This window comes from Neomonachus schauinslandi, chromosome 6 (genome assembly GCF_002201575.2).
Source record: "Neomonachus schauinslandi chromosome 6, ASM220157v2, whole genome shotgun sequence".
Classification (NCBI taxonomy): domain Eukaryota; kingdom Metazoa; phylum Chordata; class Mammalia; order Carnivora; family Phocidae; genus Neomonachus; species Neomonachus schauinslandi.
This window is the reverse complement of record NC_058408.1, coordinates 112,063,107-112,077,699: the sequence shown is the minus strand read 5'-3', so window position 1 is coordinate 112,077,699 and position 14,593 is coordinate 112,063,107. Positions and strand designations below refer to the sequence as shown.

At 53.2% G+C, this 14,593-nt stretch overlaps 1 protein-coding gene across 1 annotated transcript in view; it reads left to right on the top strand.

Annotated features, from left to right (window-relative positions):
- The window catches only part of GRID1 (glutamate ionotropic receptor delta type subunit 1), a 697,236-nt gene that overhangs the window by 222,161 nt on the left and 460,482 nt on the right, over nucleotides 1–14,593 (top strand). Inside the window, exon 4 of the mRNA XM_044916514.1 lies at nucleotides 349–554. Coding sequence (XP_044772449.1) covers nucleotides 349–554 — 206 coding nt within the window. The remainder of the gene's footprint in view (nucleotides 1–348; nucleotides 555–14,593) is intronic.

Below are 14,593 nucleotides of genomic sequence, written 5' to 3'. Positions count from 1 at the left end.
TGGGGACCAGGGCCAGGGACCACCACCACACATAGCCTCGAGGACAGAATTGCCAGAAGTTTCATTCCCTTGGGTGGAAGCAATGGGAGAGAAAAGGAGGTTATCACAAAGGACTTTCCGGCCACAGGACCTGTTGGATGGCAGGGCATGCTCCTCGTGGTAGGAGATACCCTGGGGCTGGACGCTGGGACCAAATAGATGTGTCGATGTTTTCTAACCTCTGTTCAGTGGTCACTGAGGCAGACGTGAGCCCTGGCTTATGGCAGCAGCCTGTATCTAGTGGGGAGCATTGGGGTAGATCCTTCATGCTTAAAGATCCTTCTTTCCTCCCCCTTCTCCGCTGCTCAGATATCCGTGGGCTCCAAAGCTTTCTGGATCAGGCCTCGAGGCTGGGCCTTGACGTCTCTTTACAAAAGGTGGACAAGAACATTAGCCACGTGTTCACCAGCCTCTTCACCACCATGAAGACGGAGGAGCTGAACCGCTACCGAGACACGCTACGCCGCGCCATCCTTCTGCTCAGCCCGCAGGGGGCCCACTCCTTCATCAACGAGGTAGGTGGTGGGGCCTGGGGCCACAGGAGCCTCTGCCCAGGGTGCCACGGTGGACCACAGGTGCAGTCCACTCGTGCATAGCCAAAATGGATGTGGGGACTCCTAGGTGTTGGGTCTACGACACAAGCCAGAAAGAGTTAGATCCCGAGCACAACTTGGCTCCTGACTGGTCCCTAACAGGTAACCCAAGGCCTACTTAGACAGTGAGGGGCTGGGGGCAGCTAGCAGGAAGCCTATTTACAAGTGACTGCCAGAGATTTTGGAGGCAAAACTCAGGCTGTTGTTGGTTTGTATCTTTGCTGTTTTAATTTTCCCCTCTTTGTTGGCGGGTGTAAGCCTTTAGGGATAAAATAAATTTCCAGCTTTCTGCAGAGGTGGGCAGCTCTGCCTTTGGTATTTGCTAGCACCTGGAGGAGGTGTCGGTTGCATATTACCAAATGGTACTTGGTGCACGGGCTGATATTTTTGGTACCTGAGCTAACCAGTGATTTTTTTTCTTTAATGGCTTTATTAGGGGTTAGGGCCTTCCAAGGAAGACAGGGCCCACCAGTTTAACAAAGAATTTAGTAACTTGAGAATAGACAACTAGAAATACGCTCTGAGCTGGCTGATGGTGCCAGCCCTGGTGTCCTGATGGCAGAAAGGTGACGAGCTGGAGTTGGCAGGTCCCTGTCTGGCCTGGGTTGGTTTTCGTGGGGGAGGGGGGCATGGGGGTGGGGGAGGGGAATGTGCTGGGGGCGTGGTGTGCCTGGGAACAGGGGTGGCCCAAGGGGTCACAGGGTGGCCAAATGCTGTCTGCGATTTCCTCTCCAACCCCATTCACCTACTTGGCTCTCTCTGATTGAAAGGAAAGTGAAGAGAAAGGCAGAATTATACTAATTCCATTTGAAGTACTTTGGTTTGCTTATTCCGCTTTCCCCTCTAGTTAATTATTACTCAAAATGCTACCTTATGCATCAGGAACCAGCACGAAGCCCACTGCTGGAGAACGTAAAATTCGGAATGCTTAATTTGGTGCAATTGGCTGGCAGCCCTGCCGCCCTTGGCTAATCAGGCCCCGGATCACGCTGGTGGTCAGCCAGGCTGTGATGTCCTGTCAGCACTCGGCATTTTCTCTGGAACACGATTCCCTGTAGGAAGTGATTCAGGCCAGTAATGGGCAGCCTAGGATTAGCAGCACTAATGTGTCCAGGCTTTCTCAGAATGTTCCCAGCAGCGTGTGTGCCAGCGTCTGCTCACAGGAGGGCTCTTCTCCTTGCTAAATTCCCCTGGCTGGAGCCGGCTCCTGGGATGGTATCCGTTAATCCGGTTGCCCGCCTTCTCCATCTCTCTTCTTGCCAATCCCTCACCTCCTGTCCTTGCTTCCTTTCTGCCTTGCCACTGCCCTGCCGTGAAGCTTGGGAGTGGGAAGGATATTGGCTTTGAAGTTCAACAGATTTGGGGTCAAGTGCCGGCTCCTCCACTTACTGTTGCTGTGCCCTTGGTTGTTTTGCCTCACTTTGGTGACCTCGGCTTCTTCCTCTGTAAAGTAGGGATGAAGGAGACAAGAGCCACGGTAAAGCATGTGGTACCTAGCTTCTCAGAAAAACATCTGTTCTCTTTCATTTCCATATTCATTGTTTCCCTTCTAGATGAATTCAGCCCTTGCTCTGTTTCTAGGCCCTGCAAGGATTTAACACGTAAACAAGACTGGCCTGAAGATACTATTTCCAAGTGGTTAATTATGCAAACTCCTGCAGTGTTGGAAATACTTGGCTTGGCTTTGGCCTGGTGCCTTCTTGATCCCCCCGCCTGCATTTGCGAAATCTTGGCTTTGCTGGGGGCTGCTGAGCTGGAGATGCCCCAGGAGTGGCTACTCTTAGTGTTGGGCAAGAGTGACAAGCCCCTGGGAGGGGTGGCCAGAGACTGCAGGGGAGGACGGCACTTGGGCTTTGTTGCCTTCAGCTCCAGCTGGTCAGAGTCTTGGTTTTTGATTTCATGTTGGGGGTGGGGGCTGGGGCTGGGGGTGGTCCTGGCCTTTTGTGTGCTTTCTCTAATGCTCACACTTTGCATATGAGGCAACTGAAGTCCTGGAAGTTCACTGTTGCTTCAGATCCCGCGAGTGGCCACTAGGGGGATTGGGCGGAGTCAAGTCCAGCTGTGACTGCCTCCAGAGCCCCGGCTGCCATATTGTTGTGATGATGGTGGTGGGTGAATATGGTGTGCCACGGTCTGGTAGAGGTTTTCAGGGTGCTTATGCTCAAAGAATTTTGAGGGAGGGAGGGACTTCCGGACTCTGGCGGGGAGCGTGACCTGGACGGCTGGCTAGCCCAGGAGGTCCCCTGGGAGAGACCTGGGCACACCATCCCAGCACAAAAACTTCATTCACTGCCTGGAGGCACAGCTTGGGCTTTTCCAGCAGACTGACCCAGGCTCTCCTTTGTTGTGACAAGGACAGAAGGTGTTCACAACGCTGATCCACTGCCAGGACATGTCCTGAATTTTATGAAACTCAAAACACTGCTATGGGCCAGTAAATGGCCTCAGAGCCACAGTGCTATTGACGACAGGTGGCTTGTGTACCCAATCAGGACTAGCGTATATGAGCTGCAGTGGGGGTGGGGTACGCTGCTCTGTGGACTGTAACTTCTCCCTTGCCCACTCAGAAAGCCTGGCTGACGGGAGGAGGGAGGAAGACAGTGCTGCTCGAATCTTCTCCATGTTGCCACATGTGAATCTGTTGGGAAGGCTGGCACTTTCACTATCGTTAGTGACAAATTCTGGAGGACACAGACTTGGCTGCTTGGGAAGCGCCAGGCTGTCCACGTGCTCTGCTGGGAGCTGCTTCTCTGCCCAGCGTCCAGGATGCATGCATCCACTGCGGGGGCTCAGCCTGGGGGCCTGTGTACCACCAGCCTCTCTGGGATCCCTCTTGATGAGGGGCCATCCTGGCTGGGGGCTGGGGGCTTGGGGAGTCTGGCCTTGGTAGTGGGTGAGTGGCAGGGGTGCAAGCAGGCTGAGGCACTGGGTGGGAATGGGGGCATGGGCTCAGGTAATAGGCCCCACCTCAAGATCCCCTCACCTTCCGTTGCTCAGTCTCGAATCCACATTCCTTGCTCTGAAATCTTTTCATCATAGTCTAAACAACCACCACATCAGTGTATTGCCTTTAAAAGACTCCCCTTGGGGAGACTGGGCTCAGGGCGGGACAGCACTCTGGTCCTGGACCTGGAGCCCACTGTGGGGTGGCCTTGGGTCCTGCTGAGGGCACAGGCCATAGAGAACCCTTCCTCCAGCAGGGCCTGTTCTGCTCTGGGTTTGGCAGTGGAGCTCCCAGTAAGGGTAGGTGGCACTTTTTAATCACCCCAACTGGGAAGTGAGTTGAACACATTCTATCCTCAGCTGGGCTTTTGTTTGTCTCTAGACCATTGACCGCTAAGTGGGGCTTCAGCAGGCAGTGATACCCACTAGGATGCTCTCCTCATATAGCCTGTCAGCCTGAATCACCAGGCAGGGTAGGTGGGGATGGGGGTGTGCTCTCCTCACTCCAGGGCCGTGGGAGTCCTGAGAGGGGCCGAGGGCAGAGGCTTTGCCTGGGAATCCTGTCTGTGGCTGTTGGAGCCTTCTCCCTTCTGCTCCTAGGTTCCTTCTTCCATTTCTCTAGTATTTAATGAGCCCGAGTGCTGTGCCAAGTTCTGTGCCGGGCCCTGAGGCTATTGTCCCTGCTCAACTGCGGCTCCCAGCTTGATAGGGAGGATGGAGGTATAAACAGACCCCTTTGCCTGTCAGCACAGAGTTGTGGACCAGGTTCTGTGAGAACGCCAAGGATGGAGCAGTTCCCTCTGGCCGGGGAGACGTGGGGGGTGGCCAGAGAGTCAGGGATGCTTCCTGGAGTGGGTGACACCAGGGCTGGGTCTGCAGGAATGAACCTTCATTAACCCCATGGCCAAGGTGGGGGCTGGGGGACAGGGGTCTGGAGAGCCCTAGTATATTGGTGTACTGGGTGGGGAGTGGCTGGGGCTGAGGCTGGGGTATCAGCAGGAAGGGGTCCTAATCCAGGGTAGAGAGTCTGAACTTTAGGACCAGTTTGTTCTTGGGGCCCCTTTTGGGGTCTTTGAAGCTAAGAGCTTACAGTGCACTCTATAACTGTGGCTCCAGTGCTGAGAGGGTTACGTATGTCTTACTCTTCTTTCTTCTTCAGGCTGGATTTGATGGCGAGACCTCCAGTGCACACTCAGTTTTGGCCCTGGGCTTCATCTCATCTTCCTGGAGGAGGTTCCATCCATCTGTCCATTATTTGTCCCTGTGTCTTTCTGTTCATCCATGCATCCATCTATCGATCTGTCCTTCCATCCTTCCATCCATCCGCCCACCTAAACACCCATTCATTTAGTACGGATTGGGTGCCTACTACAGACCAGGAACCATATAAAGTACTGGTGGGGGACACAGAGGTGGTGTCTCCTCCTGGAGACCTGACATGACGTAGGCTATTGTGGTTCCATGCCATGACCACAGTCCTGCTGGGCATTCCCAGTGGCTGGCTGAGTGTTCACGCCCCGGGTCTCTCATCCACTGAGGCCTCCTCTGGGCATGGGGTAGGAGGCACCCTAGGACTCTCACTTGTCATTTCTGTGCCCCTGTCTCTAGTTGTATCTAGACTTCCCTCTTTCCTTTTTGTATCCTCTTTGTTTCCTCCTCTCCTTTCCCTCTCTGCCTCTTTTGTTTTGCTGGAAAGAGTAGAAAACTTGAACTATTTGGGACATTTATGTGCTTTATGGAGAAGAGTTGCCACTCCTTGCTCATGGTTCATGAGGCAGACAGAGCAGCCTGCCAGGCCCTGCAGCCTGAGCACTGTCCAGCTCTGTGCGGCCCGTAGATATTGGGCATCCCACAAGAAAGTGTGCCCCTCATGGACAGGGGCAGGGTGGCGCCCACCTTTGTATCTTCCAAGAGCAGCACAAGGCTGGCCCACAGTGGCTGCTGAGGGAATAAATGCATGGAGATTTTATATTTCTCCCTTCCAATAGAAAGAGCTCGAAGCTAGGTTTTCTTGTGTGTGCCTTGATTGCCTTTCAGCTTGTCTTCAAGCCCCTGGCTAGCCTGTCAGCAAAGGCTTTGGTGGGGGACATTGATGGAAAACAGTTAAGGTGGAAATCAATCATGATCTAAAGGCTTTGGTCTTTTTTTTTTTTTAAAGATTTTATTTATTTGAGAGAGAGAAAGAGAGAGAGAGAGAGCACAAGAGGGGGGAGGGTCAGAGGGAGAAGCAGACTCCCCACCGAGCAGGGAGCCCGCCGTGGGACTCGATCCCGGGACTCCAGGATCATGACCCGAGCCGAAGGCAGTCGCCCAACCAACTGAGCCACCCAGGTGCCCCAAGGCTTTGGTCTTAAAACTGCTTTTGGGAAGGCTTAAGTTTGCTTAAGAACCCTGCCTTTGGCCTGGGTGGGTCAACAAACGGGAGTGGCTACTCCTGTGGGTGGGACATTCCCAGGCCCAGCTTTGGCACAGAGTAGGGGAGAGCAGTATGTAGAGAGGATTGACCATAAGCAGCAGGGCATGTTGGTATGGGAGACTGGACATGTGTGCACATATGTGCACACACATACACACAGACACACATACACACATACACAGGCTGATACAGTGGTACTGCTAACCAGCCAAATAGCTGGTACAAGCAGACCCTCAGATGAACACAGTCTAACAGGGACCCCCCCCCGCCACCCTGTGCAGACCTACACTGATATGCATGTGTGCGCATACACACGCACACACGCACACACACACACACACCAGGATAAAGGCATTGCTGGTGTCAGAGCAGTCTGGGGAAGGCATCGCGTTGTGGGAAAGACATGGCAGTTAACTTTGCAGTTAGACAGATATCAGTGATCTCTTATTGCGGCAAGAAGGGTGGGAGAAAAAACAGTGAGGGGAACAGCCTATGGGTAGGACAGCTCCCCATTGCTCTGGGAGTGGGGGTCACCTTTCACCCAGATTGCCAGGAACAGGTGAATAGAAAGGACAGAGGTGGAAAGGGCCACTCCCAATATCCCTCCTCACCCCTGCCCAGACTGGCTTCTCAGGCAAAGAGTGTGGCTGGAGGCCAGTTTAATCTTTACTAGAAGCACAACCTGGGTTAGCTCCTGGCTTTGAATCAATTGCTTCTCAGAGTTTGCTGCAGTGAGTGAGTTTGCTCCCACAATTTAAATATAAAGACTGTGCTTTTTACTACATTTACAATAAAGGAAAATTAAGTAATCTCAGTGTTCTGTTGTCCCACATGATATATGCAAATATTTCTTACTCCAACATGGTAAATCTTCAGCAGGTGACTTTATCACTCAGAGCTAGGATAATTCTGTGCATTTAAGTATCATTTACCAGAATATTTTAAATTACTAATTAATTATAGAAGATTAATTTTTAAATGTGGCCCTGCATTTACATTTAATTATATCCTACTGTTTACGGATTTTAAAGCCTTAGTACTTCAGCAAAAGTGCTATGAGTCTGAGAAATTCATTTTTTCCCCTTAGAAATTCTTAGACATGAGCTCATGAGGAAAAGATACTGTGTTGAGTTTGTTCTGGTAGGTTTGTTGCTCAGGGATGCTCAAGGCAACTGAGACTTGGGGCCTGGCTGAGATGGGGAAGGGAACAGAGACTCTACATGGCCACTGTCCCCTTCCTTCTCTGTCCCTCAATCCTTGCAAATCCCCGTGCGTGCTGGGGAGGCCTTCGTGGGTTCCCTCCCTGTGGGACCTGCCACATTCTGAGCACACCTCCATCGCCCCCATCATCCCAGGGGTCGCACGGTACCCACAACTTGTGTGGTGACTCTTTGTACTCCCCTCCCCATGGGACCTAGGAACATGTGAGGGCAGGCGCTGGGACATGTTCATCTTTCTGAATCACCTTTTCAGAGCCTGTGGATGATGGTTGACACACGAGTGGGTGAAGGGTGGAATCCCAGGAGCTTTGACCTTTGCCTCGCACGTGCGCAAACATTTTGTAGAAGGGCTGACCAAACGCATCCTTGATGCTCTGGCCTAGCAGGGGAACCTGAGTAAGCCGGTGTTTTGAAAGAATTTAATGTTTGATTTTTAATATTTCAAAGGAGCATCCAAGCCCTCATCAAGGGAAAATGCTTGAAAGTTGCTGGGTCTTCTGGTTATTTTTGGTTGAATGCTGTTTCTATTTTGAGTTGCATCTTGAATCACGCCACTCCATTCCTGGGGCTCAGGAGGGTCTTCCGTGGCTACCTAGGATGACTGTCTGCTCCTTCCTGGGGTCAAAGAGTGAGATCGTGAACCTGAAGCATGGGCCTGGAGACACCTGGTGTTCTGCCCTTCCTTCGTGGGCCATTAAATAGCCAGCAAAGTGTCGCTTCCTCCCTGTGGGCATCTCTGCGGCTTATTAGCAGTAGCTAGCCCCTTTGGCTGGGGAGCCAGCAGGCCTGAGAAATAGGCATTGACAAAGGGAAACAGCCTGCAGCAGCGGAATGACTCAGTTACCCTTTCTGCTCCTGGATCCCCGAGGGTGTTCAGCTTGGGGGGCCTCCCCTGAGGTGGTGAGTCAGCTCATTTGTTGACTGAAGGGCTGAGGAGGGGAGCCCAGTGGGGAAGCAGCAGCAGAATCAACCAAGCGCCGCAGGAAGCCGGAGAAAGGCTGAGCCGCATCAAGAGAGGCAGAGGTGAGGCGAGGTTATCCCAGTTGCCTGGATTCATCTCAGAGAAGCTCTCGGTGCTGTGCAGCCCACATCTGTTGCCATCCCCTGCATGCTCCCACATGGAGCCTTCGCTTGGTGCCATCAAGAACTTGGCCTCGGTCCCCTGCCACCTGTGCCCAAGCTGCCCGTCAGCTTGGAGGCGAGAAGGCCTCTGCATCAGTTAGCTGATGCGACGTAACAATCCCCCCAGAACTCGGTGTCGTGAAACAATGAGCCTTTGTTGTTACTCATTAGTCTCACAGCCAGCAGACCTGGGTCAGACACAGCTGATCCTGTCTGGGCTTGTGGATGCCTCTTTGGTCAGCTGGCCATTTAGCTGCAGCTGGCTGGTTAGGAGAGCAGTTGGCTGGCTGTGTGTTAGGGTGATGGGGTGACCAGGCTGCGGGCCTCTCATCATCACACACGCTAGCCCACACTTATTCATATGACAGCAGCAGAGTTCCAAGGGGCAAATGCAAGTGCTCTGGGCCACTTGAGGCCTGGGCTCAGACCTGGTGTCTTGTTGCTTCTGTGTATCTCTTGGCCAAAGCAAGCCAAGAGGTCAGCCCAGATTTAAGGGGCAGGGGAGGGAGCCTCCTGGGAAACTCCTCGTGGGGGAAGTGCAAAGGCACATTGTAAAGGGGGGTAGGTACACCACTGGGGGGTGAGTTGGGGCCATTTTTAATCTGTCTGCTGTGCCCCAGTGGGCAGATGAGCTTCCCAGGAGCAAGCAGGTGTCCTGCAGCTCTGTGGGTGATGGGGACCATGTACCTCCTTTCTCCTACTTTGTTTCAAGCTGCCTCAACTTTGGGGTGAATGTGGTGAGGAGAGGGTTGTGGACCAGAGGGAGAGATGGAACAGACCTTTAGTTACCAAGTGTGCTTATGCAGACCCCCTGACTCACCTCATCTCCACAATGCTAGGAAGGAAGGGCTGTTACAGAGCATTGGAAACTGGGGGTTTAGGGACCTGCTCATGCTCCCAGGTCTAGTGGCACAGCTGGGATGTGAGTTCAGAACTCCTCGACTCACAGCCCGGCTCTGTTCCACTACATGCCATTGGGAACTTGTTGTCCTTGACAGATCAAGGGAAGCCCATTTTCCTCCCAGAACATGACAAAGGGTGGGACTTGATGAACATCGCCATTGAGGAGCAGGTGGGATGGAGGAAGGTGGACTGGGCACCTTTGAGAGAGCATCTGGGGAACGCAGGCCACCCCCCCGGACCCCACGGTCCTGTCTCTGCCAACACACCTGCAGAGAGTATGAGGGGATGCACAGGCTGCCTGTACCTCCCTCCTTGGTAACCAGAAGAGCAGCTTCCGTGAGACTCCAAGGTCACCAGAGAGTCTGAGGGCATTTACTTAACCCTTCTGCAGCGTGGTCAATGGGGCCGAGTTCCAGACAGACCTGGTTCAGGTCCCATGTCCTCACCCTGCAGCTTTCTGAGCTTTGCTTCCCTATCTGTACAGTGGATTTAAAATGATACTTGACCCACAAGGTTCCTCTAAGAATTAAGCATGGAGAATATTCTTTTTTTTTTTTTTAAAGATTTTATTTATTTATTTGAGAGAGAGAGAACGAGAGACAGAGAGCAGGAGAGGGAGGAGGGTCAGAGGGAGGAGAAGCAGACTCCCCGCCGAGCAGGGAGCCCGATGCGGGACTCGATCCCGGGACTCCAGGATCATGACCTGAGCCGAAGGCAGACGCTTAACCATCTGAGCCACCCAGGCGCCCCAAGCATGGAGAATATTCTTGAGTATAGGTCTCCTCTTTTCTCTCTTTCATAGGCCTGGCCACCCGAGGGTTCCCAGTAACTGTTGTATAGACAGGGAGACAGATAAGTCTTAGAAAATTTAAGGATATGGAGCACTTAGAGCATCGAGAAAAATGAAAAATCTTATTGACTCCAGGCTAGGTCAACGTTCCCAATTTTGAAATGCACTAGTGGTTGACATTAGGGATTCTCATGGTGACCTGCTGCTGGGTCGATTGACCAAAGGAGAGAAGTGGGCATGGTTGATGGACTATTAACAGGCATGTCTGATGCTCATTTCTCAGCTGTTTGCTGTGGCATCTCCCTCCCCACAGTGTGTTACTTGCATGTCTTCGGTATCTGCGTCCATGAGCGATGTCAGGGAGAAAGCCAGGGACAAGGGCACGATTGGAGCCATGGAGATTGGGGAGAAAGAAGTTGCTGTGACAGAGCTGTGTGAAGGTATGGGAGGAAAGAACCAGATGGAAGTGGGATGTCGAGGAAAACGGGTAGCAGGAAAAACATGCATGTATCCCACCCCGCTCCATCCACAAAGCCCTGGTACCCTGGCAGGTGCTGAGCGCAGAGATTGGGCTCCTACCATATGGCGGGAAATGAACTACTTTAATTTCGGCCACAAGGGACGGGGCAGAAGACCTGAGTGTGTCCCCTTTTTCTCCCTTCTCCTTCCCACACCCCACTGATCCCTTTCCTTGTGGAGGAAATCTGAGAACTTTAGCTGCTTAGGCGGGGGCACAGGGGTGCTTCCTCAGGGGTGAGGGCTGCTGGTAACATGGAGGAGGGGTACTGCCTCTGGAGACACACAGGCCCCAGCTCCCTGCTGGCACCATCTTTTTGAGCCTGTTTACTGGTCTGTAGCCTGGGATAATACTACTTTCCCTGAGGGTTGCTGTGGGATTTAAATGAGTTAAAGTCCCAAGAAGGCCCAGTGCAGGGCTGTAGTCTGTGAATGGTGGTTTTGGACTGCGTCTGTGCAGAGCGTCTGGCTGAGACTGTAGAACCAGCCTGTGCTGCTGAGGTCGAGGGCGGATGTGTTAATGGCTCGAGGAGCCGTGCTATGGCCAGCCTGGCGGGACGGGGCCTCACGGATTCTCTGTGGGAAAACATAGCTTCCAGAGCCAGGTGAGGAAAACCGGATGCAGGGTGCACCCCGGGTGGTAGGGGATGGTGCTAGCAAAATGTTACAAGATGCTCACAGCCCTTAGCCAGGGTAGCTGGGATTGAGCTGGAGAGATGTCAGAATACATGGCGGGGGCAGGGGATGGGGATGCAGGGGGCCTCTCAGTGCACCCCCCCTCCCCACACCCAAGGCTCCCTGTGCTGGCTGGGCACGTGCAGGTCCTGCCCAGGAGCAGGCGGGAGCGCCCAGGGCACCTCTCATCTGGGCTCTCGCTCGCCTGTCCAAGCAGGCACAGCGGCTGGTGGCTTCTCAGGGCTGCTGGTGGCGGGGCTGACAGAAGGAGGAAGAGCTGCTGGTGCTTTCCCCCTGCAGAGTTACTTTTGAGCTGAGGAACCCTCCTTTCTCAGCCTGTCGGGTGGCCAGCCATCACCAAGACACAGTGAATGGGCCCCTTTCCCTGGACCCCTTGCAGCGAGTTCGTTGGGGGAGAAAGACACGGGCCCTGCTCCTAAAGAGCTAGCAAGCTTAACTGGGGGGAACTCTCACCCTCGGGAAGAACCACGAGCCAGAGAACCGGTGCCCAGCCGTGAGCACCCAGTTGGAGACAACTCCATGGCTAGCAGGGCCCACGGGGTGGGCAAGGGAGCTGTGTGTCTGTTCTCTTGCTGCTCTACAGTGGCCCCATGGGTCCATCCAGTCCACGTAACCACGTGAACCACTCTTGGGTACTGGGTAACTTGGGGCTTTTGAAGACAACTGGAGGATCAGATAAGAATGGCTAAAGCCGGGGCGCCTGGGTGGCTCAGTCGGTTAAGCGTCTGCCTTCGGCTCAGGCCATGATCCCAGGGTCCTGGGATTGAGTCCCACATTGGGCTCCCTGCTCGGTGGAGCCTGCTTCTCTCTCTCCCTCTGTGCTTTCTCTCCCTCTCTTGCTCTCTTTCAAATATATAAATAAATAAAAATCTTAAAAAAAAAGAATGGCTAAAGCCTCCCTTTGGAATGCCAGCCAGGTACAGCCAAGTCATAGATCTGAAGGCCCACGACAACCAGGCAGGAATATTACAGTGTAGAGCACGTTGGCTGTAAGAAGGGCCAGCAGTATAGCAACTGTGGGTGCTTGGGGGAGCCCATCCTTCCCTGAAGGGGATAGTCAGGCAGGCTCCACTGAGGTTCCCAAGTGAAGGCCTGGTATGGCCAGTGCTTTCTGTGTCTCAAAAGGAGCCAGAAATCTGGACTTTCCTGCGAAATCTCTTAATTTTTAAATGTTGGCAACTAATGACAAAAATTCTAAGCTCTCTCTTGGCCAGCTCTGCCTGTGTCAGGACTGATAAGGCTTGCAGACCACTGAGTGGCAACATCTGTTTTATGGCTTAATACACCATCAACTTAAGCATATTAAATACGGGAATGGCATGGAGGGAGCCCCATTATCTTTTTCCAGGGCTTTCTCACTAGGCACTGGCAATCATCCTTAGTGCAGTGTTCCCCGAGAGTTCCTGTTTTTCTCCTGGATCCTCCAGGCAACCCCCTCGTTTTCTGTGCAGCTAGTACTCTTGTCCTTGCTGGTTGATGCCAGGGTGTTGCTGACCTGCCTTAGGACCTTTCTTTATATTTATGGGAAGATCTTGGTTTTTAAGCATGTGGAGGTCAACTCTTTAGACAGAGGGTCATCGTTGGGTTTTGATCTGTGCCCCTCACAGTGCTCCACGGTGCTGTTGCTGGTTCCTTGTCCCGGGGAGGGTAGCTTTCTGTTTAGGGGTGTTCTAGCTTTCCAGGGCTGTGGAGAGCTACTGAGTCTGATAAGGGGAATTGGGCAGTTTCTTAAAGGCCTGGCTGATGAACTTGGTGATTCACTGACCACCTACTCTGCCGGGCCCTTTCTGAGCACTGGGGAAGCACCTGAGAGGTGAGGTTGGTCCCTTCTTGCGAGTGAGATATGGTTTAGAAGAACAGGAAGGGAGCCTACAGCCCAAGGCAGTAAATATCCGAGCCCGGCCCAGCCCATGCTTGCCTGGGAGGCTGCACCCTACAGACTAATGCCTGTCCAGGTCTCAGTTTGTTTGTCTTCAAATGGATCAAATATTCACTGAGGAGCTAATGTGAATCAGGCCCTACTGTAGGTACTGGGGATACTGAGTGTCTGAGACAGACAAGGTCCCTGACTTCAAGGAGTTGACTTTCTGGTGGAGGCAGGGGGTGGTCACTAAATAAAGAAATGGATAAAGTCAAAGTAATTGAGGTAGTGATAACCTCAATGAAGAAAGACAAAGCAAGGTAAGAAGAGAGTGGTTTGGTGGGGATGCCATTTTGGATGTGGTGGTCAGGGATGGTGCAATCAGGTGTTAGTGGAGAGACCAGGAGGTATTTGTGAAGAGACCAGAAGGGCCCGTCAAGCAAGATCTGGCTACAGAGCGATTTCAGCAGATGGAGTAGCATGTGCAAGGGTCTTGAGGGTGGAATGAACTTGGCATGCCAGAGGATCCATGAGGAGGAGGGTGTACCTGGTGCAGGGCGAGCCAGGGGGAGAGTGGTGGGAAGGGAACACGGGAAGGGGCCTGAGATCAGAGCCCAGAAGGCCTCATAGGCCATTGTAGGACTTTGGACTTGGTTTCACTCTAATGGGAAGGTTTGTGAGCAGGTCAGCAGCAAGATCTGGAAAAGGACCCTCTGTAAAGGTGTCCTCTCTGCCGTTCTTTGGCTCTACAGGAAGTAGCTCAGGGACATGTAAAGTCTAAGGAAATGGTAGATCATAGTTGTCAGGCCACAGGGAGCTGATGTATGTGGAGCTGAGCAGGGCTACTTGGCGGGGAGGTGCTCCCTCTGCCCCCTCATCTTGCTGGGGCCACAGGGAGGGCACAGGGCCCCTGGTGGGTGGCCTCATTCGGGGCTCCCTGCATGGGCCCTTGCTGTGGGAAATCAGGCGGGCCCCTGCTTCATGTCTCACTCAGCAAGTTCTCAGGGGTGAGCACAGCCTCCTGGCAGCCGCCCACGGCGGCTTCCTGCGAGCAGCAAGCAATCAGCCTAAAGAGCTTTGCATGTTATTAATGTATGTGACAAAGGGACGGACTGCCTTGCTGCTCCCAGGACTCTCCTTCTGGAAGGGCTGAGAGCGCATGCCCTTTGCAGAACCATCTTTCCTCTATCCTTCACCAGGGGATTCAGGCAAGCAGCAACAAAAACTAACCCAACCACAGCTAAGTTTCCTCAGCTCCCTAATGGGAGTCGGGGAGGACAGCTGCAGAGCCCAGTGCAGGCCTTGCCACCTGTGGGCTTCTATTCGTTTGCACTTGTGCCAATAGGTAAACGCATTTGGACTGCCGTGTGTTTGTGTGCGTGTGTGCGTATGACGGGGGACAGTGTGCGCATGTGTCCCACCCTTTGCTGCTCCCAGCTGTGGCTCCCCCCCCACCCTGGCCCTCAGCATCACCTGTAAGTTCTAGGCCATGGC